This window comes from Vulpes lagopus, chromosome 14 (assembly GCF_018345385.1).
Source record: "Vulpes lagopus strain Blue_001 chromosome 14, ASM1834538v1, whole genome shotgun sequence".
Taxonomy (NCBI): Eukaryota; Metazoa; Chordata; class Mammalia; order Carnivora; family Canidae; genus Vulpes; species Vulpes lagopus.
The window spans coordinates 30,877,877-30,900,645 of NC_054837.1; the positions used below are offsets into that span (position 1 = coordinate 30,877,877).

At 48.8% G+C, this 22,769-nt stretch overlaps 1 protein-coding gene across 2 annotated transcripts in view; it reads left to right on the forward strand.

Annotated features, from left to right (window-relative positions):
* Positions 1-22,769, forward strand: part of DNAH10 (dynein axonemal heavy chain 10) — a 132,522-nt gene that overhangs the window by 96,919 nt on the left and 12,834 nt on the right. For both annotated transcript variants that reach the window (XM_041729521.1, XM_041729520.1), the window contains 12 exons: positions 1,563-1,766; positions 2,403-2,483; positions 5,132-5,329; positions 5,842-6,003; positions 7,696-7,870; positions 14,513-14,694; positions 15,736-15,872; positions 16,840-17,057; positions 18,106-18,327; positions 18,611-18,758; positions 20,670-20,949; positions 21,613-21,842. In XM_041729521.1, coding sequence (XP_041585455.1) covers positions 1,563-1,766; positions 2,403-2,483; positions 5,132-5,329; positions 5,842-6,003; positions 7,696-7,870; positions 14,513-14,694; positions 15,736-15,872; positions 16,840-17,057; positions 18,106-18,327; positions 18,611-18,758; positions 20,670-20,949; positions 21,613-21,842 — 2,237 coding nt within the window. The remainder of the gene's footprint in view (positions 1-1,562; positions 1,767-2,402; positions 2,484-5,131; positions 5,330-5,841; positions 6,004-7,695; positions 7,871-14,512; positions 14,695-15,735; positions 15,873-16,839; positions 17,058-18,105; positions 18,328-18,610; positions 18,759-20,669; positions 20,950-21,612; positions 21,843-22,769) is intronic.

Sequence of the window (22,769 nt, forward strand, 5' to 3'; positions counted from 1 at the left end):
CGTGCACGGCACTGGTTCCCTTTCTCTGAAGCCTCCAGTGCTCTGGTCTCCGCGGACTGCCTTCTGTTCCTGCAGCCTGCGTTCTTTCCGCCTCCTTATTTGCCGTCCTGTCCTGTCCTGCCCTGCTCCTGCCGGCCACTCTCTCCCTCTCTCATCAGCCTCCGCCATTGCAGGTGCTGGCAGTGCAAGTCAGGCCGGCTTAGCGAAGTTCAGGAGGAGTGGAGGAGTCAGGGCTGTTTCACAAGCCTGAGAAAGCCCAGGGGGCTTGGTTGGGCCCAGGTGCTCAAAAGATTGTGGCTACGGGTTCATCCCTCCTGTGCCCCATCTCGACTTTACCATTTTTCTCTTGTATTTGCATTTTTGGATTTTCCCAAAGTAATTAAAACAAACAAACAACAACAACAACAAAAAACCAAGCCCCAAACAAGCTCCACCTGGAGCTCCAGACTCGCATCGTCCTGGCTTAGCCTGGGTGAATGAGACCAACTTTCCCAGACGTGGGGGCCAGGCTGCCTGGAAGGGCTTCCATCAGCTGGCTCAGCTTATGCACCCACGCCCGAGCCAACTGCCTGGGGCTCTGATGGGGCCGCCAGCCCACCCAAAGCCTATGAAGGTGTATGAATGGAGGAGAAGTGATTCTCCAAAGGGAAGAGGGACTGGTGGGCCGGAAAGAGGGGACGGGCAGGGATGGAGGGGCACAGACAGCAGAACTCCTTTCCAGACTAATATCAGGTTCCATGCTTCCTCCCAATTTTAGCTCCAGTGCCCTGCAGGGCCTCTCCCCTCCCCCCCAAAGAAGCCCCCTCCACGGTGGCAGGTTCGTGGGTCCGGGATGCCCAGGCACCACAGTCCAGCTCCCAGCACGGCATTGAGCACACGCTTCCTTGGGTCGGCATCAGACTTTCCGCACATGGGTTGCAAGCGTGTGAGCAGGGCTAGAAGCGTCAATCTGTCCTTTTCTGTGTCTGTAACCCCCGCTGCAGGGCTGGGGCATATATTCTGTGAAGGCTGAGAGTGCTCCAGGGAGCCTCACTTAATAGCTCCCCGGATGGTCCAGGTTACTTACTTTCTGAAGCCCTTACACTGACTTGGCAGCAGTTTCTCATCCCTGGTCCTCATGACATCAGTGGCAGGCGAGTCTTTGCTGCGGGCCTGTCCTGGGTATTACACGCTGGCTGGCAGCACCCCTGGCCTCTCCGTGCCTGATTCCATTAGCATCCCCACCCCCCAACACACACATAAGCTGGGGCAACCGAAAATGTCTCTGTACATTGCCAAGTGTCTCTTAGGGGGCACAGTTGTCCCTGGTCAAGTACCCCTGCTTTGCTGCTCACGATCACCCCCCACAAGGTACGCGGGAGGCACTTATTCCTCCCATTTCACTGATGAGATTGAGGCTCAGAGGGATTCACCCTCAGTGCATGAGCCTGGGGCCTCAGAGTTAGGGCCCCTCACCTTGGCGTCCTCTGCTCCTCTGGTGATGCTGTGCTCCCGTCATTTCAGTGCCTAGAGGAGACGATAATCCCGAGGCTTGAAAATCCCATCATGTCTCTGTTTTCTAGGAATTGTACCCGCACTTTTCCCAGAAGAGGAAAAAGAGACGATCCTCAGTCAGATCGGACAAGAAGCCCTGAAGCAAGGGACGGGCCCGGCCAAAGAGTCTGTGTGGCAGTACTTTGTGAACAAGAGTGCAAATAACCTGCACATCGTCCTGGGCATGTCGCCGGTGGGGGACACCCTGAGGACCCGGTGCAGGAATTTCCCAGGTACCCCTGAGCTGAGCCTGCACATCCTCTCCCCCGTTCCGCAGGCAAAACAGGAGACGGTCACTGGGCAGAAGCGTGGGCTCTGCTGTGTAGTGTGGGTCCCGCTCTGTCCCCCACAGCTGCCGGCAGGCTCTCGGGCTGCCCACAGTGGGTGCTGTCCCCTGATGCGAGGAACGCTCATGGGCCCCAGTGCCCAGCCCCTAGTGAGGTCTCCGCTCTCTTCCATCTGGAACATTTTGCCAGCCTCGTGGAAGGTGCAGTACCTAGACCCCTAGAGTGAGGTTCTGAATTTATGGGGTGATTTTACTGGCTCCCACTGAAGGACATTTGTCAATGCCTGGAGACAGTTTTGGTTGTCATGCTGGGTGGGGCGTGTCCTACTACAGTCCAGCTGATGGAGGCCCAGGTGCTGCCAAATATTCCATGCTGCACAGAGAGCGCCCTTCGCCCCCCGCCAGAGGATCATCCAGCCCAATGCCAGTCACGCTGAGGTTGAGAAACTCTGCTTTGAGTGAATTATTCCTGGACACGTCCAGCTCTTTCACCAATGTGCTGGGTGCTGAAGACCATGTCGATGTCCTCAAGCATCTCAGGGTTGCCAACTGGTCATCTCTTTTGTCTCTCCTTCTTTTCAAGGTCTTGTGAATAACACTGGTATCGACTGGTTCATGCCCTGGCCTCCTCAAGCCCTGCACGCGGTCGCTAAGTCATTTTTAGGTACGTCCAACAAAAATGACTTGTTGGCGCCTTTCTGACTTTGAATTTTGGTCCAGTGGATCCTGTCACCGTTCGCCCCCAAGGCCATAAATCGTTTTTAAGTTTGTTAACATATTTTTGGTTTACACTGTGTTTTGATCTAAAGGGATTTCAAAGGACTGGGGTGCCTAGGTGGCTCAGTTCAGCGTCCAACTCTTGATTTCAGCTCAGGTCATGATCTCAGGGTCCTGGGATGGAGCCCCACAATGGGCTCTGCACTCAATGGGGAGTCTGCTTAAGGATTCTCTCTCCTGCCCCTGCCCCCACTCATGCTTGCATTCTTTCTCTCTCTCTAAAATAAGGATGTTCTAAAAAATAAAGGGATTTCAGGGAACTTACAAGGACAATTTAGGATAAAATTGATCAGATACCATCAAAGCAGGGGTTGGTGCACCAATTGTGACCCATAGCTTGTTTTGGTAAATAAAGTGTGATTGGAACACTGACTCATTTGTCAATGAACATGGTGGCTCTGGCTGCTTTTAAGCTTCAAACTGCAAGGTTGAGGAGTTAGAGCAGAGACCACATGGCCCATGTAGCTTGAATATTTACTGTTATGCTGATCCTTGCCCCAAAAGATGCCCAAAGGACCTTTTAGTGGACTGATTATCAGTCAGTGCTGAATTTTCTCAGAAGTTTCAAACACTTAAGTCCTTGATTATTCATTTTAATCTTTGAAATAAGAAAGCAAGTCAATTTATCTTTAGGGAAAAAGCTTTTTATCTGCAACTAACTTGAGCAGATTGATGGCAAATGACACCGGGTGGCCTTGTAAATAGTTTCCACCTTATAAATATGTATTTAGTAAATAAATAATTTGTCCCTTTACACGGGGAGCACTCATAATTTTAACACACAAGGGAAAGGGGCTAGAGAATGGCTCTGTGCTGACAATCTAACTTAGGAATCAGCAAACTTTTTCTGTAAAGGAGCAGATGATAAATATTTTCAGCTTTGTGGGTCATACAGGCTCCATTGCAACTACTCCTGCCACTGAACCATGACGGCAGCCACAAATAATGTGTACGGGAGCAGGCATGGCTGTGTTCCCATGAAACCATGTTTACAAAAACAGGCAGTGGGACAGATTTGTCCTGCATGGTCTGCCAACCCCAGTATAGATAGATGCACCTGAGCTTCCATGGGCACGCGAGCCATCCCTGCATGTTAACAGCACTTAGGTTTACTTTCAGCATTCAGTGGCTCTGTGTCATGAATAACCCCACATGGAATTCGCTTAGAATTTTTTTTTTTCGGGCAGCCCGGGTGGCTCAGTGGTTTAGTGCCACCTTCGGCCCAGGGGGTGATCCTGGAGATCCAGGATAGAGTCCCATGTTGGGCTTCCTGCATGGGGCCTGCTTCTCCCTCTGCCTGTGTTTCTGCCTCTCTCTCTCTCTCTCTCTCTGTTGCTCATGAATAAATAAAATCTTTAAGAAAAAAAAAGAATTTTTTTTTTTCTTGGAAGAGAGTCCCTGGCATTGGGCTAACTGTGCCCCAAAGTATGGATATTTGTAAGGCAGAGTTTTTCACAGATGCCATAAAATAGGCCTGTAGGCTGTGGTTTCCTGGTCCCTGGTGTAACTTAAGGTCAAATCCACAGCATCTGGCTGAATGGTTACTTTTGGCCAATCTTTTCTTCCTTCATTTTAATTGAAGGCACATTCTGCTTTGCAGTGAGTGTGTTTTGCCATCTGTCAGATAGTCCAAGGGACGTGGGTTTAGCCCTGGAAGAGATGATTGATTTATTGCTTTAACAGACTTAGAGGGAGGCCTGCTTTGCATACACTCTGTGCTGGGGACAAGGGACACAGCAAGGACGCTGGGTGTATTTCCCTCCTGAGACCCTGAGCCCCCCTCCCCGAGCAGCGTCACGGCCAGAGGAAGGGAAAGAAACTGCCAGAGCATGGACGGATCCTGTGGTCCAGAAAAAACACCAACCAACTGGCAGCTCCTCTTTTCCTTTCTCTATTAAACAGTTTTAATACCAATTTTTTTTTGTATTGTGGTAAAACATCTATGACATAAAATTTGCCATTTTAACCATTTTGAGGACTGAAGTTAGTGGCATTAGGTACATTCTTATTGTGCAGCTGCCAGCACCATCCAGCTCCAGACCTCCTTCCATCTTGTAAAACCAAAGCTGCTCCCCATGAAGCACGAACCTCCCATTCCTCCCATTCCAGTCCCCCAGGACCCTCTCATCTACTTTCTGTCTCTGAATTGGCCTGTTCCAGAGACTTTGTGTGAAGTCTAGTCATGTAACATTTGTCCTTTTGTGCGTGGCTTCTTATACTCAGCATGTTCTCAAGGCTCATCCACATTGTGTCCCACGCGGCAGAGTTTCCTTTCTTCATTGAATGGATGGACCACATCTGTTTATCTGGTCATTTGTTGGTGGACACACAGGTCACTTCCAGTTTTGGCTGTTGTGAGTAGTGTGGCTGTGTGCATTGGCCCGCAGGAGTCTGCTTGAGTCCATTTTCAGGTCTTTGTGGGTCTGCACCTGGGAGCAGAATTGTTGGGTTGTACAGGAATTCCGTATCTCACTCTTTGGGAAACCTGCTCTTTCCTGTTGTCTAAGAGGCATTTTTCCCATCCTTTCTCTTCAGGGACAAATACGATGATTCCGATGGAAAACATAGACAGTGTGGTAGAGCATGTTGTTTTGGTCCATGAATCCGTGGGTGAATTCAGCAAACAATTTCTCCAGAAATTGAGGCGTAGCAACTATGTAACACCCAAAAACTACCTTGATTTCATTAACACATATTCAAAATTGCTGGACGAGAAAACCCAGTATAACACGGGTAAGACATGGGAATGGGATGGTGAACAAGTGAGGATCCAAGGGCTGACCTTCTCTTTAAGTAGGTGTTTTATTAGCAAGACCAGACACATTCCAGATTGAGACAAAATACAGCATGTTCTGGATATTACATCTTAGAGTGAGTCTTCTGGGTGGGCAGAGGCCTGGCATGCTCTTCTATTCGTCAGTGTTGGGTCCTGCACTTTGTAGCTCTACCTCTTCACTGCTTAGAGATATGATCTGATGGCAGCAGCATGCTCTGTTGGAAAAACGCTTTTGAAAAAAATTCTTGGCTCCAGCCATTGGCCAAGGGAAACATGGTTTTCAGAAATACATTTATTTTGGCCGATGTGGTCCCAGCATGTCAGTGGAGGTACTGAGCTATGCTTGCTTGACATCTCATGAAGATGACTTTCTTAATTGAGCCCCAATGGGATGAATCACAATGAGGCCCCTGGAGCGCTGGGAACTGCGCCTACCCTGGTGATGAGTACAGCTCCTCTCTTTCCTCAGCTCAGTGCAAGCGTCTGGAGGGTGGGCTGGACAAGCTGAAGGAGGCCACCATCCAGTTGGATGAGCTGAACCAGAAGCTGGCCGTGCAGAAAGTGGTGCTGGCGGAGAAGTCTGCTGCCTGTGAGGCCCTGCTGGAGGAAATCGCCACCAACACAACCATTGGTGAGTGTGGGGCCAGCTCTGGGGGCGGGGACTCCCCCAGGTAGGACAGGGAGACATTCCTGAGAAGCCGCTTGTCAGCCCACTGTTCTTTGTGCTTGATGACCATTCTTGCACGCAGGTCTTTTTGGGCCCCTCCTGCTGGTTCCATGCCGCAGTGGGCTCCGCTACAGTTATTCCAGCCTCCTTCCCACCCGTGCTGCTCTGTTCCATCTCCTCTGGGATACCTTCCCTGCAGACCCCTCTTCTCGTCACCCTGACAATTCTGAGGGTTTCACGGTTGTGACCTCACCTCCTCCTTCCCGTGTGTGTCTTCCTGCTGCTCCAGCAAGAAACTCCTCCAGGGCCAGGATCCTTCATAGTGACAGGGCCTGTACACACTCTGAACCCTACAAACGCTCAGGCGATGCTTGACTGTGGATATGACTCCCTGGGGAATACTGGATCAGAAAACATGAGGGCGTCTGGCATACATTTATTGAGTACCCACTGTTTTAGTTCTCTGGGGCCATTTCCTGAAGCAGAGTCAGCATGAATTTTAGCAGCACCCCGGAGTGCACAGGAAGGCGAGACACCAGAGTGGTTACAAGTGTGGCCATGGGTGCTCAGGCCATGGGCTCCAGTCCTACTCGGGTGCCCTCGGACAAGTGACAACATATTCATTTCTTAGAGCTACGCAAACAAATGACCCAAGTGTGTGTGTGGGGGGGGGAGGGGGGGTTTCAAACAACAGAAGTTTAGTGTCTCACAGGTCTGGAGGTCAGAGTCTGAAATCAAGGTGTCAGCAGGGCCATGTTCCCTCCAAAGGTTCTAGGGAGGACCCTTCCTTGCCTCTTGCAGCCTCCGGTGGTTTGCTGGCAATCGTTGGCTTTTAGGTTCATCTCAATGTCTGGTGCCATTGGCACATTACCTTCTTCCCTCTATGTCTTTGTGTCTTCCTGCAGTCTTCTTATAAGGACACAAGCCATTGGATTTAGGACCCACCCTAACCCAGTAAGACCTCATGGGGACTAATTAGATGTACAAAGACCCTCTTTCCAAATAAGGTCACATTCTGAGGCTGCGGGTGGGCCTGGATTATGGGGGACACTGTTCAACACAGTCCACCTACTGTGAACTGAGCCCTGTTCTAAGCATTGGGGTTCCAGCCCTTGGGGAGATGCCTGCATTCTAGTGAGTGGAATCAGACAATCAGTGAGCCAATAATTAGGTGAAATGCCAGATTTCTATCAGTGTCATGAAGCAAAGAGAGCGGTGAGATCGAGAGCGATAGAAGGGACAGGCCACCTTAGGAGGGGTGGCTTTTGTGTGGGGCCTGAATAAACCTAGGAAATGGTGATGAGAAGCAGAGAGAACTCTGTCTGTTTCTCCATCTGCTCCAGAAGGACAGGGCAGCCCTGGTGTCCTCAGCTCACACTGGCCAGCAGGGTTGGGGGCTGGCCTGTGGAATGGAGTGGTGGGACATGGGGGTAGCCAGTCAGAGTCAGAGCAGTGGTCCTGGTGTTGGAGACCCCATGCCCCGTGAGGACTTCTATTCTAGTAGTAACACCCCAGGCCATTGTATTGGCCAAAGTGAGTTAGATCCCCTGACAGCCCACCACTGAACTGGGAGAGCTATGTGCCACTTTGTCCCAATGGTTGTGGCCTCTCCTCTCCCTGCCCAGTAGCTGCCCTAACCTGCCCCTCCCCCCACAGCTGAGGAAAAGAAGAAGCTCGCAGAAGAAAAAGCCATCGAGATAGAAGAACAAAACAAGATCATTGCGGTGGAGAAGGCTGAGGCCGAGATGGCCCTGGCCGAGGTTATGCCCATCCTAGAGGCTGCCAAGCTGGAGCTGCAGAAGCTGGACAGATCAGACGTGACCGAGATTAGGTAACTGATGGCAGTCTCCGAGTGTGCTTGGCCACCTGTGTCGCTCCTGACAGCAGCTACTGTCATCACAGCAGATAGGCATTCCTAGAGCCATACCGCAGGCTGACTACTGTGCTATAAGCACTTCCCTGGGTGGGTGCTGGCATTGCTGTTATCATCCTTGTTTGAAGATGGGGAAGGTGGGGCCCAGGGTGGTGAGGTGGCTTGCCCCAGGTGCCCCCAGTCAGCAGGTCGCAGGGCCTATTGCCTTTGAACCTGGGCTGTCTCACAGAAGGGGACTGAGTTCCGGAGTGGGGTGTGCAGGAGAGGTGGGGCTTCGCAAGCCGGTGCTCTCCTCAGGAAGCCCACTACTGTCTGCCCTGAACATCAGATAGGCACTTGGTGCAGGGGGCAAGCGCCCTGCTGAAAATACTGTGACAGCTGAGTCCCTGACTGAGGACTGGTAGGGGATGCTCTCATCCACTTCGAGCCAAGCCGTGTGCATGTGGGGAAAGTGGCTCCTCATTGTGGCCCCAGGCATTTGGCAAGTCAATCTGTGAAATGACTGCAGCTCCCACAACCAGAGGCCTCCCAGGAGAAGGGGCCCCGGGATGGCCCCGCCCCTGAGCTTTCTCCCCACGTTGTGTGGTCTGACCCTAGGGTGCCCCTAATAGAGCTCACTGGTAAATGTAGCACCAAGACTAAAGGCGGGAAGGAGCACTCCCCTGTGTGCTGGCCCCACACACAGCTCCCCACTCCCCGGTGACCCCCTCAATCCCTCAACTCTCCCCATCACATCCTCACTTGTAGGAGGGGTTCAGTCCCTCTGGCCCCACAACCAGGTCTTGTGTTAGAGAGACTCCTGCTTTCAGGTCAGGATCAGAGGTTGACTTTCCATCTTGGGCTCTGGGAAGAATGAGGCTTGTTCTCTATGCTTCTCGCTCTTACTGAGGGCTGAGCAGCCTTCCTTTGCCCTTGTTGTTTGCTCGGTAGTGAAACATGGGGATTTGAGCAGAATCTTCAGCTTGTTCCATGGCAGAGGACCCAAGCAGTTCTTGGGAGGTGATCTGCAGATGCTCCTGCTCATAGCAAGAAGGCATTGTTTCAGTTTTCCAAAGTGGGGTTGAATGAAGGTATAAGGACAGTCGTATGTGTCAGATGTCCGGACCAGGGCCTGGAACAAGGCAGAAATGCTTACCAGCTTGTGCTGTAGGATAGGCCATCAGCATACACGTTTTCAAGGGAAATGGCCAATCACCAGTTACATGAATTTTGGGCACCACTCCCAGGTCAGCAGCATAAAAATACTGTGAGAGCATAGAGCTGGGGAGGAGTTTTGAGGGCGGTTTATTTGGAGAGGTGGGACTGTGAGTCCCCCATCAACCCAGCAAGGAGGTGCAAAATGGGGCTATGGGGTTTCTACAGAAGTAAACAGAGAGCTTGCTATGTCCCCTGCAGTGAGCAAGGGATGCCTGCCTCACACCCAAGGCAGGTGTGAGATAGATGCTCAGCTCCTTTCTGAGAAAGTGGAAATGGCCTATGACCTAAAAGGAAAAATTTTTTAAATTTTAAAATTAAAAAAATTTTAAGTAACTATTGGAATAGATATGCTCATGCATGGCCCTGTCTCTTATGGGCTGTGTGACTTTTGGCAAGTCACCTAGCCTCTCTGTGCTGCAGTTTCTTAATTTGTAACATGTGGATGATAACTGTCCCCATGGCATCAGGGCGATGTAGAGGATTGACTGAACTATTATATGAAGAGTTCTCAGGATTGGGTTGACCATGCAGTCAGTGCCAAGTAAGCATGAACTAGGATCATGGTTCCAACATAAAAAAGACATTTGAAAGCCCCTCCCACAAGCCCCATCAGCTTAGTACCCCTCCTCCCACACAACAGATATCCATTGCCTTTCAGTTCTCATGTATCCATCCAGAGAGTTTTTATGCAAGATCAAGGCAACCAGGTAATACATGTGTCTCTTGAGTTCCCAACTTTAGACTCTGAAGTTAGTAGTAGAACGAGGGATACCTGAGTATTCTTTTTTCTTCCCTTTTTTTTTTTTTTTTTTGGTGTGTAAATGTCTGCACACATTTTCCTATATCTTGGCTTCTCCAGTGTACAATGCATTTTGGAGATCTTTTGCATGTTGCTATAGGATGAACTTCCTCAATATTTCAAAAAAGCCCATCATATTTCACAGTGTGGTTGTGCCATTATCTATTTAACCAGCCCCAGTTTATGAATCTCTTGCCAGTCTTTTGCCTTTATGACTTGCATGGCAAAGCATAATCCTGACTATACTTAATTCTGCAACTGGGTGAGTCCACTGGAAGGGCACACTTCCAGAGATGGAATTGCCGAGCTCAGGGATGTGTGCGTTTATAATGTCTACAGCTACTATTTAATGCTCTCCCTGAGGGTGGAACCAGTTTATCCTCTACTTACAATCCATGTGATTTGCCTGCTTTTTCATAGCCTCACCAACAGAGAACATTATTATACATTTGAATTTTTACTCATTTTGTAGATGAAAAATAGTATTGTGTAGTTTTAATGTGCATTTCCCTATTGCAAGTCAGGTTGGCCTTTATTTCATATGTGAAAAATGTGTGTAAAGGTTGTGTGTATTTCCTTTTCTGTGAACTGTTCATATGCTTTGCCCATTTATCTGTTGAATTGTTATTATTGCTTTTTTCCTCCTTATGCATTTCTAGTGGCTTTTTTTAGGTTTTTTAAAAATTTATTTTTAAAAGTTAATATGTGCATAAAAGGAAACTGAAAAACACAAGAAGGAAAGAACAAAGTCATCCATAATCACAAGCAGTTTACAGTTTGACTTCTATGTCCCGTGTGTGTATCTATCTACACAAGTAAGCATTTTAAGTAAGGTCGTACAGTTATGTATCATGCTTTTACACGCCATGAATATTTATCATGTCGAAGTCCCCAAACTATCAGTATTTTGATAACCAAGAATACACTACACCAACTCCATCTGAAAAAAAAAATGTAATCCTGCCTTTCTTGGCGACAAAAATATAAAAGACAAAAATGGCAACAGGCCTCTAGATAAAGATATTGGCAGAGTTACAATTAAAATACTGCATTCCCTTAATGTTCAATTAAAAACTGAGAGGGATCCCTGGGTGGCGCAGCTGTTTGGTGCCTGCCTTTGGCCCAGGGCACGATCCTGGAGACCCGGGATCGAATCCCACATCGGGATCCCGGTGCATGGAACCTGCTTCTCCCTCTGCCTGTGTCTCTGCCTCTCTTTCTCTCTCTCTCTGTGACTATCATAAATAAATAAAAATTTAAAAATTTTTTTAAAAAAATTAAAAACTGAGACATAAAGTAACAGAGTACACAACATATAATGCTTCTAAAAGAATTCATCATCCAATCTATAATTGGATGATTATTAGCAAAGAGGTATGTTTCCATTGAATCACTTAATGCATTTCTATAGTACAGCCAAAGAGACTAATACACGTTATCATTAAAATGTAAATATGAAAACATCCGTATACAACTCTCCCTCTATACTTCCTTCTGCCCCTCTGCCGCCAACCTAGTAAGTTCTGACATTTCTCAGAGACAGCTTAACAATCTCATGTCCAAGATGCTTCTTTCCTATCAATGGTAACAAAGAGAAACTTAAAAACTAGTGGTTTTTTATGTGATAGGGAGATCAGCTTTATATCCATGATGTGAGTTGCAGATATTTTCCCCAGTGGTTCATTGGCCATTTGACTTTGCTGGTGAGGTTTGTGTGTGTGTTTGTGTTTGTTATATAAAATTTTTATTTTTATGTGGCAGACTTTAGCAATATTTTATTTTATGGCTTTTGGATATAAATACTTAATAGGCTTTAAAACTGCAGGATTATAAAACAATTTCCCCATGATTTCTTCCTGTACTTTTACAGTTTAATTCTATACAGTTAAATATTTGATATTTTGGATTTTACTGGAGTTCAGTGTAGTTCGGATCCAATTTTATTTTTTCCAGATGACTATAATCTGGCTTTCTTTAGGTTGTTTGGATGTTAATTGTGGTGAGCCAGCACTGACATCTTGACAATTTAGCACTTTCTTTCTGTAATGTTCAATCCCCTTTGTAGTAGTCATCAGATATTAAGGCAGGAAGATTAGGAGTCATGAAGATTAAAAATGGATGATCCTCTGTAGTATAAATGCTCCCTTTGTTACTGGCTTGAGATTTTCCTTTTCTTCCTTCCATTCATTTGGTAGTCTTTGGGTGCCTACCACACACCCACCCTGTGCTGGCACTGGGGCTGAGCAGCAATGAACCAGGCAGGCAGAGTCTTCACTACATTCAACTGACACTGTCAGGAAGGCACAGGCATTCATTCAGGAATCCTATATGTTCAGTAAAATCACCCAAAAAGTTAAACGAGGTCTTTGCTGCCATGACTGTAGATAATGGGGGAACTTAACCTAGTCTGGAGGATGGGAGGCTGAGGAAGGTATTCCTCAGGAATGACATTTATTTTTTATTTTTAAAATTTTTTTGACATTCATTTTTTAAAGTTTTTTTTTTTATTTATTTGAGAGGTGGGGAGGGGGAGGGGGAGAAGGAGACAGAAACCCAAGCAGACTCGACACTCAGGTTGGAGCCCGATGCAGGGCTTGATCCCAGGACCCTGAGATTACGACCTGAGCCAAAATCAAGTGTCTTATGCTTAACCAACTGCATCACCCAGGCGTCCCACTGCCTCTGTCCCGGGAAGTGACATTTAAACTGAGATGTGATTAGAGAGTAGGGATTCACCAGCTGCAGGACAGAGGCTAGAGGGGGGACCCCCTCTGAGGCTGGAAGGAGCTTGGGCCGAGGGAAAAGCAGACAGAGAGTCTGGGTTAGAGTGAGAAAAGGTAGGGAGTGTGGTTTGTGATAATTCTTCCCCTCCAGGGAGGACAGCATCTTATCATCATCATCATCATCATCATCATCATCATCATCATCTCTCTCTCACACCTGAGCTTGTTTTGTGATAAGAGAAAGGAAATGAAACAGAAACGTTTCTATTTCCCAGACTGACAGCCTCAAGATTATTAACACTTAAGTTATCCCGTGTTATGACAGTGATACGTGCTGGTAAACGTGGTTCTAGGTCCTAGTTTGTAAGCTGATAGCAGAGAACTTCACTTTCACAGACTCACAGAGTTTTGGAGCAGGAAGGTCTGGTTCTGCCTCCCCATTTTACAGATGGGAATATTGAGAGCCCTGGATGGTTTATAGCTTGCCCATAGGCTCAGGACCCTGCATAGAGGCTGGGTTTTTTTCTGTCTTATATCTGAAAACATCTTACTGATTTTTTCCTTCTCTGATTATTCAAAGATCAGTGGCCTGGGCCTGGCCTTCGTCAACCCCAAAGGAAACCTTTTAAAAACAGTTGACAGCGTTGCCTGCTTTCGTAAGCGCCTAATGCCAGTATAATTGAACCTCTCCCTGGTGACTCAGGACCATTACTTTAATCATTGGTCTTTGTGCTGGAGTCATTGCCTCTGCTTGTCCTTACACCGTGTGGCTCCTTCTCTCCTCTCTTGTCTGCAGGCAAGTGGGTGGGGGTCTTGGGGCCTGGGATAGGGGGGCACTTGCCCAGTATAGACAGTCTCCATATTGCTGTGCTGGCTGGGTTGTTCCCACTCTCTTGTTCTCTCTCCCCCTCCTGCTCGCCTCCTGGTCACTCTGGGCTCCTGGTGGACTGGCTGGGGTTCCACCTCACCCTGCTCCTAGACTGTCTTGTGCCCTTCAGGGGCCTCTGTCATCTCCGCCTCTTCTCTCCTCCTTTTCTTTCCTTCCCTTCACCTCTTCTTCATCATTTTCCGTATGCTTCTGTCTCTCTTCATGATTTTGATGTCTGCAGGACTCATGTGTCTTTTAGAGACTTTGCCCAGCAGCAGACAGCCAAGAGCCCCCCCCCCCCACCGGGTACAGTTAACATGCCACCCATTCCTTCTTCTGTCTCTACCAGGCCTGCTGTGCTGTGTCCCCTTCCCTCGAGTCTCAGTTCCCTGGAAGGTTGAGGGTACTGGACATCCGAGTGTTTGGAGCAGCAGAGTGATGGTCTGGTCTCATCAAAGACAAAGGAAATGGTGAAGGAGTGACATAGCCTAGAAGGAGCCCAGGATGTAGGGATCCCAGACCCCATAGGCTGTGTGAACATGGGCAGGCCATCCAAATACTCTGAGTCCTGTACCTTCATCTAATAAATGGAAAATAGGATGATGACAAAGAGGAGGTGGAGGATGGCAATAATGCCAGTGGCTACATGAAAGAGTCTGAGGAGCCACCCCAGGGCATAATTAGAGACAGATTCTTAGGCTCCACCCTGGCCTACTGACTCAGATGCTTGGGGTAGCCTGGGTTTGCATTTAATGGTCCCCGCCCCCATGATTCTGATGCCAGTCAGTTTCGAGGAGCCTGATCTGGCACCTGATGGCTGAGACCAGTCCCTGCCCTGGGAGAAGCGCACCCAAGGCGCCCCAGTCCATGTTGGGATATGGCTTTCTCTGCTTCCAATCAGTGTCACCTCTAAGAAATGACTCTGGGTTGAGCCATTTTTTGTGGAACTCTCACTCAGGCTAGATCCCGGCCACTTCTGGGTCTGATTCACACACGTTCTTGTTTCTCACCAGGTCCTTTGCTAAGCCCCCCAAACAGGTGCAGACCGTGTGTGAGTGCATCCTCATCATGAAAGGGTACAAAGAGCTCAATTGGAAGACTGCCAAGGGCATGATGTCTGACCCAAATTTCCTGAGATCTCTGATGGAGATTGATTTTGATTCAATCACCCAGAGCCAAGTGAAAAATATCAGAGGTGCGTACGGACAGACACAGGGATAGCCAGGGTTGATCTTGCAGCTCAGGCTTTGGGAGCAGGGATGGAGAGGACAGAGGGATACTAGTCCCAGACTAGCCCTCCTGTTGTGGTCAGTTGTCACTGTGGCCCTACAGATGGGATAGCCCAAACAATCATTCCAAAAGGCAGATGGAGGGCTGTTGTGTGAAATGGAAAGGCTGGATGCTAGATGGGCCATAGCAGCCGATGCCCTCTGAACATTCAACAGCAATCGCTCTGGTGTTTCCCATTAGGAAACAGGACCTTCCTATGGACCCCAGGCTGGCCTTGTCTTCCGTCCGTCTTGTCCATTAAGCATGGGGGTGCAAGAGGCGCTCTAACCCTGACTTCTCCTCTTGCACCTCTTGCCAGTATAAAGTCTTCTATAGGTCTCTGGGAAATGGGTGAGGAGGGGCTGGCACCACAGCCAGCCTCCCCATCTTCAGTTATAGAATGCCTGCTTTCCCTTTGAGTCTGATCCCTGACTGGCCTAGATGCTTAGCCAGTGGGGATGAGGCTTTAGTCTTTGTGAAAAGTCATTCAAATTCTTAGTGTCACTGTTTATCTTCATGGTTTGTTCAGAACGTTATTATCAAATGCTCTTTCTCAGCCACTCAGAAATAAAACTGAGTGAAACACAAAGGATAACAACTGTGAAAACCCAAGAACCTCTCTTTACTTGAGTATTGACTGGATGGGTTTCTATTCATGTGAAACCTCTTGAGGTAAGGGTATGGGTAGAGGTGATGGTGACCCATCATGGCATATGAATTTCAGCTAACTCCCTGCTCTGAGCCACTGTGATGCAGTTGGGGGTCCCCACGGATACCATGGACATGCATGTACCTGGATCATAGGATGTCCTGGGCAGTAGTAACCTGTGCCTCTCACTCACATCTGAAGTGTCCACCTACACAAAACTCATTTAGTGACTCTTGTCCATCGATAGTTTATTTCCTATTTTACTTCCCCAAGATGAGGCTAGTCACTCATCGAAATTATTGCACCTTTGACCATTAGGCCTCTTGAAGACCCTCAATACCACAACCGAAGAAATGGAGGCTGTGAGCAAAGCAGGCCTGGGGATGCTGAAATTTGTTGAAGCTGTAATGGGCTACTGTGATGTTTTTAGAGAAATCAAGCCCAAAAGAGAAAAGGTATTGTCCATGTGTAAGACCTACACACTGCTGCCAAGAGAGCAACCTGGAGTCAGAATTATTACATCCACAACTTTGCTGGAAAAATTCTGGCAAAGTTCCAATTTTAAATCACATAAACATTTCCCCCTCCACCACTAATAAATGATAACCTTGAATTGTATAACTCTCATCTGGACAGTGTGAATGAACTGGCGGAACCAAAGTCTGGAAGATTTCAAATTTTGTGTGAAAAGAGGAAGACTTATGGGTAAAAATCATCCTCTATAACTAAAGCAGGATACTCAGCCTCGGTGCTAATGACATTTGGGGCCGGACAGTCCTGTGTGGTGGGTGCTGTCCTGTCTGGTGCACTACAGGCTGTGTAGCAGCATTCCTGGCCTCTACCTGCTGGATGCCATTGACCCTACCCCTCCGTTTTGACAACTAAAAATGTTTCCAGACGTTGCCATATGTCCTCTGGGGGTGGGAGCAGGGGTGGTGGCAAAATCAGCCCCAGATGAGAATTCCTGGGTCAAGCAACATGTGGAACACACAATACAAAGAGAGTTATAAGGTGACTGGATCATTTTGAGACATGTTTTGACATTGCTTTATAACTCAGAATTTTGTTACTCAGGAAATTTGGAATCAGGTGTCTGGGACTGTTTTCAATGAATTCTTTTGACTTTTTGATTCAGAACCACAGTGTCATTTTGCTGTGACCTCAGCACACACAGAAATTAAGCTATCTGCCAACTTGGATGCAGGATATCTTTTTTTCCAATGGGATTAGTGCTTTTGTAGCCAATGGTGGAAGAGGTGACTAAGAAAAAGAGCCATATCCCTCAGCAGGGCATATGGTGGCCCCAAAGAGTGGGAACATCATTAGAGATGTGGTGCGGACACAAGCCCAGGGGTGAGTCTCTTTTATCCCTGCCCTACTATAGCACCTTTCCCCACCGTTCTGTGACTTGTCTCCACTTAGGTGGCCAGGCTGGAGCGGAACTTTTATCTCACTAAACGCGAGCTCGAAAGGATCCAGAATGAGTTGGCAGCCATCCAGGGGGAACTGGAGGCTCTGGGGGCCAAATATGAGGCAGCCATCCTGGAAAAGCAGAAGCTGCAGGAAGAAGCCGACATCATGGAGAGGCGGCTGATCGCTGCGGACAAGCTCATCTCTGGGCTGGGCTCTGAGAACATCAGGTCAGCACCTAAGGGACCCCTCCAATGAGAGCTCCGAGCCAGAAGGGGTCTGTGAGTGGACATCAGCAACCAACTTTCTTGCCATGTCGTCTCAACTCCACGTTGCAGTTTTACCTGAAAACAGTGTGGGAAATTCTGATTTTTCTCTTAACACATTCAGGGCAGCTAATAGCATTTTACACATTCTGTGGTTTATTAGATAATTATTAAGGGTTAAGGAGGCAGTGCTGCTGTGGAGACAGGGAGGCACCAGTGTCTCTGGTAAGGTGCCGTCTGTCCTGGAAATGTTTACTTCTTGGAGACCTTTAACCCTGAGTGCCTCCTGGGTGAGTCTGGAGGAGGAGTCCGCCTCTGTTGCTGGACAGATGCCTTCTAAGGGCTCTTGTGTCTGGCTTGGTCCTGAGCTTCAATTTTAAGCAGGTCGGGCTGGCTGGCTGATGCCTAGGGGCAAGGCTGTTTGGCCATAACTGGTCCACTGGATGTGAGAGTAGTTCCTAATCTGGTACCTAAAAAGTGGTATGGAAAACACTAAAAGATACTGTTTGCTTATGGGAAATAAACCATTTTCAGTATTTCTAAAACCTAGAAGACTGGGCCACTTAGCAGAAGGGGCCAAATGAAACATCTACTTCCTTTTATCTGGGGTAGAATTTTGTCACCCAAGCAGGACCAGATCTCATGAGTTCTACTGGGAGTGTCTTTAAGTTACTGATTAAAGCATTCAGAAACAATGTGATTACTGCTTAATAAATAGCTTTGAGACTAGATGCATCCCGCAAACATTTACCCAGCCCACTAGATGCTGGGTTCTGCCCACTAGATGCTGGGTCCCTGCAATTGAACATGATCTTCTAAAACCCTGGGCTTCCTAGGGTGGGAAGTCCCAAAATGACCTGGCATTCTTTGTTTCTAAAAGAAGAGACTGTCTCCAATGATGTTTCCTTCTGGCTAGCCCCATTAGCAATGTGTCAAAGCATTTCTTCTAGAATGTTCCTTCTGATTGTGCTAGGAGATAACAGCTTACCGTAGCCCTTATCTCCTGTGCCAGGTGGCTGAGCGAGCTGGATGAGCTGATGCACCGGCGAGTGAAGCTGCTGGGGGATTGCCTGCTCTGTTCAGCTTTCCTGAGCTATGAGGGCGCATTCACCTGGGAGTTCCGTGACCAGATGGTCAAGCAAGTTTGGCAGAATGATATCCTGGAGCGGGAGATTCCCCTGAGCCAGCCTTTCCGGTTAGAAAACCTGCTCACCGATGATGTTGAGATCAGCAGGTGTGTGTGAGCCTGAGCCCGGAGGACAAGGGTGCCTGGGGTGGGGGGGAGCGGGGGTTGGTGAGTGGTCCATGTGGGTGTCATCCCGGTGCAGGAGAGTGAGGAGTGTAGCTGATTTGTGTAGAAATGGCAAGGTGAGCTGCAAATCCAGCTTCCCCGACCCTGAGGAGAGTTGAGCAGCCTGGGGGCTGGTAGATTGTTCTGGAAGGCTAAGCCTGTTACTCTTAGCACCCGGTTACAACTTGACAAGAAAAATAGATTTCCCTGTCACTGTCCCTTCCAGGTGGGGATCCCAGGGGCTGCCCCCTGATGAGCTCTCGGTTCAGAATGGCATCCTTACCACCCGGGCCAGCCGCTTCCCCCTCTGCATCGACCCCCAGCAGCAGGCCCTCAACTGGATAAAGAGAAAAGAGGAGAAAAATAACCTGCGGGTATGACCAGCTCTCCCTGGTGTCCTCTGTCCTCACTGCCTGCTCCCGGGGCACAGCCTGCCTCTCTCAAGGTCTCTAGCTGGCAGCCCCAGGCCCTGGGCTGAGCTGACATATCACTGTCCTGAACATCTGGGTAGAGCCCTCTCCATCCCTGCACACCCATCCTGTTGAGTCTTTGAGGGCAGCATGGCCTGCCTTGCGCTTTGCTCTCTTACCTGTGCTTTGCCTCGCAGCTATGAGTGACTTGAAGGTGGAGATCATGCTTTCCTTATCTTTGCATCCTCCTTACCTGCACGGAGCTGAGTGGCCTGAGATGCTTAATCTTTATTTATTTTTTTTTGAACGAAGGAAAGATATCTCAGTATCTTCTAGTTGAGATGTAATTCACATACTGTAAAATTCACCCATTTAAAGTGTACAATTCAATGATTTTTAGTATATTATATACAGTGTTGTATAACAATCACCAGAATCAGTTTTGACCACCCCCAAAAAGCAATGCTGTGTGCTTTATCCATCACCCGCCCCATCTTCCCATCACCCCCATCTCCTAGCACCTCTAATATATTTTGTAGGTTCATCTCTTCTCAACATCTCATATCAGTGGGGTTGTCATACACTATGTGGCCTTTCACGTCTGGCTTCTCTCACTGAGCATCATGTTTTTGAGGTTCATCCAGGTTCTAGCAAGTGTCAGAGCTTCCTTCCTCTTCACGGTTGAATCATACTCAATTGTGTGGATAGACCACCTTTTATTTTGTTTTTTATTTTAAAAAAGATTTTATTTATTTATTCATGAGAGACACAGAGAGAGAGGCAGAGACATAGGCAGAAGAAGGAGCAGGATCCCTGCCGGGAGCCCGATGCAAGACTCCATCGGATCCTCTAGAACCCCAGGATCATGCCCTGAGCCAAAGGCAGACGCTCAACCACTGAGCCACTCAGGTGCCCTGATAGACCGCCTTTTACCATCCATTTATCCGTTGATGGACATTTGGATTATTTCTACTTTTTGGCTATGATGAATAATGCTGTCGTGAACATTCCTGTACATGCTTTGTGTGTGTGTGTGTGTGTGTGTGTGTGTGTGTACATATGTGTTTAGTTTTCCTGGGTGAAATTGGTGGGCTCATTCACTTTTTGCTAAACTACTTCACAAACTCATGATTTTCAGTTTTGCTTTTTCCTTATTTTTTTTTTTTCTAGTCCCTGCTTCTACATATGTACATGCTGTTGGGGGAGGGTCTGCTCTAAAATAGACACCCAGCTACAGTGAAACAAATATTATTAATGTGGAGATGGCCCTTGACACCCTCCCACCCCAGCCTGCCAGGGTCCTGAGAGGGTCTGTCCTAGCCCCCAGCCCCTGCTCCCCCTACCACCTTCTTCATATATATATATATATATATATATATATATATATATTTAATTAATTCAATTTGCCAACATATAAAACCCAGTGCTCATTCCATCAAGTGCCCTCCTCAGTGCCCGTCACCCAGTTACCCCATCCCCTCCCCCACCTCCTCTCTCTTGGCGGGAGGCTCCGTTAGTGAGCAGAATAAAAGAGGGCCCAGGGAGCTGGAATTGAGGAGAGTTTTTTCAGACATTTTGAGGAAAGAGGCATCAAAGCTGTCATGAGCCATCATCAAAGCCTCCCACCATCATGGTGGGAGGAGAAGAAAAGCTGTGAGGGAGATAAACATTCCTGTGGACTCTGTGTTGGATGCTCTTGAGGTCTCCTGCGAGACGTCCTGACACTGCTATGGTTCCTTTGGCTGCTCAGAGCTTGACCGTGGTGGCTTTCTGGCTTCTGTGGGCCTCCTGGCCTCCCTTGAGGCTCCCCCCAGAGGCGCTCTCCATGTGTGTGCCGAGGACACAGCACCCTGTGCCTACCACCCTGTCTTCCAGGTGGCTTCCTTTAACGACCCTGACTTCCTGAAGCAGCTCGAGATGTCCATAAAGTATGGGACCCCTTTCCTGTTCCATGACGTGGACGAGTACATCGATCCTGTGATTGATAACGTCTTGGAGAAGAATATCAAAGTCACCCAAGGACGCCAGTTCATCATCCTGGGGGATAAGGAAGTGGATTATGACTCAAATTTCCGACTGTACCTAATCACCAAGCTGGCCAATCCCAGATACACCCCATCTGTGTTTGGGAAGGCCATGGTCATCAACTACACGGGTGAGGATGTCTGTACCCTCAGTGGCAAATGGGGTGGTCAGCATGGAGACCACAGTCAGCAGTCAGGGCTTCCATGGGGCACTGTTTGGTTTGCTTTCCCCAGGTACCTCAGGTCATGCCCTCAGGGTCATGTCTTCATTGGTTGGTTCTTAATGATGAAGGTTTGGGTGCCCCCTAGGGAGGCAGGGAGATGCGTGGCTTGGGGGCTGCTGAGTCTGGGCCATTGCTCTTGGAAACGCACACTCGGAGTAGGGTGAGACCCCACTCTGCTGGGGCAGGAGGTTATTCTGGGTTTAAATAGGTGGCATGATTTCAGATGCCCCTTCTCCTTCCTCCCAGCTTAATTCTGTTAGGAACCGGTGCCACTTTCTAGGAGTGTCCTCCACCTGCTTAAATAGGTTAAGTAGGTTGGGTGTGCTTTCAGCTCAGGCTCCCCAATGTGTGGGAGCCCCTGCACGTTTGTTGCCCACCACTCTGTAAAGGAGCATCTCTGTGTTGTTTTGACGGTTTTGACCTGTTGGCTTTAGAGTGATGGCAGGAGCAAGTCCTCGAGTTCCCGAAGTGCTGGCTCAGTTGCACCCTCCACTTGGCCCAGGCACAGCGTGCAGTGGGCACGGAGACGTGGGCTGCCTGGCAGTGATGGCCTCCCTTTGCTCCCCATAGTCACACTGAAAGGTCTCGAGGACCAGCTGCTGAGCGTGCTGGTGGCCTATGAGAGGCGAGAGCTGGAGGAGCAGCGGGAGCACCTCATCCAGGAGACGAGTGAGAACAAGAACCTGCTGAAGGATTTGGAAGACTCTCTGCTTCGGGAACTGGCCACCTCCACGGGGAACATGCTGGACAATGTGGAGCTGGTACAGACCCTGGAGGAGACCAAATCCAAGGCCATGGAGGTATAAACTGCATTGAGCTGGGAGTCGTGGTAATGGTTCCTGGATGTGCCTTTGGGGCACCAGTGCCCTCATCTGCTCAAGGAGAGAACTGGACTTGGTGATCTCAGGGCCTCATTCCTGGGTCTTGGAAGCAGCGGCATAGGGGTACGGTGGGGGTGGGGATGGCCAACTGTGCTGGCATCAGATTTGAGCTCTTAGTCATCCAAGGCTTTGCCTGATGAGAACAGGCCACCTCTATTGGGGTGTTCTATGAGGAGGGAGGCCGTAGAGGTGTTCCCAGGGACTCTTGTGCATCAGATCAGCCTCTTTGAGTCAAGAGTGATCGAAAACCCAGCTCTACTTAAGTGAACAGGGAATTTATCTGCCTAGAATGTGGAAAGTCCAGGGATGGCTTCAGGTAGAGCTGGATCTAGGACTCTAAACATATCATTAGGGCTCAGTTCCTCTCTGTTTCTGGGGTGGGCCTTTTGTTGAGGCAGCTTCATTCTCTGCCTCCCTGTGAGCCAAGCTCCCCCTCATGGTCAGCAGATGGGCATGGCCTCATGCCCCCTCAGGTTCAGGTCCAAAGGGAAGAGTGAGAATCTTTACCTCTCTCTATCATGAAGGTCCCGAGAGTCAGTTCAGTCACATACCCACCCCAACGAATACCATGGCTGGGAGTGCTGTGTGTAGACTGGGCCTGGGTCACACGCTCCTCCGCTGGAGTTGGGGTGGACCCAACATATGGAATGAGAGGGGGAAACTGGAGTCTCCAAGTTAGAGTCAGGGACTGTTGTTAGAAGAACAGGGCACAGGTACCGGGGAGTCCAGCCAACAAGCATCCACTACACGTCGCAAGAGGGTGGGTAGGTGCTCTGCAAACCTCCACAAGCATTGCATGGATTTCTTTGCTGCTCCCTCCTGCTCCTGCTGTCTGCATTCCTTGCT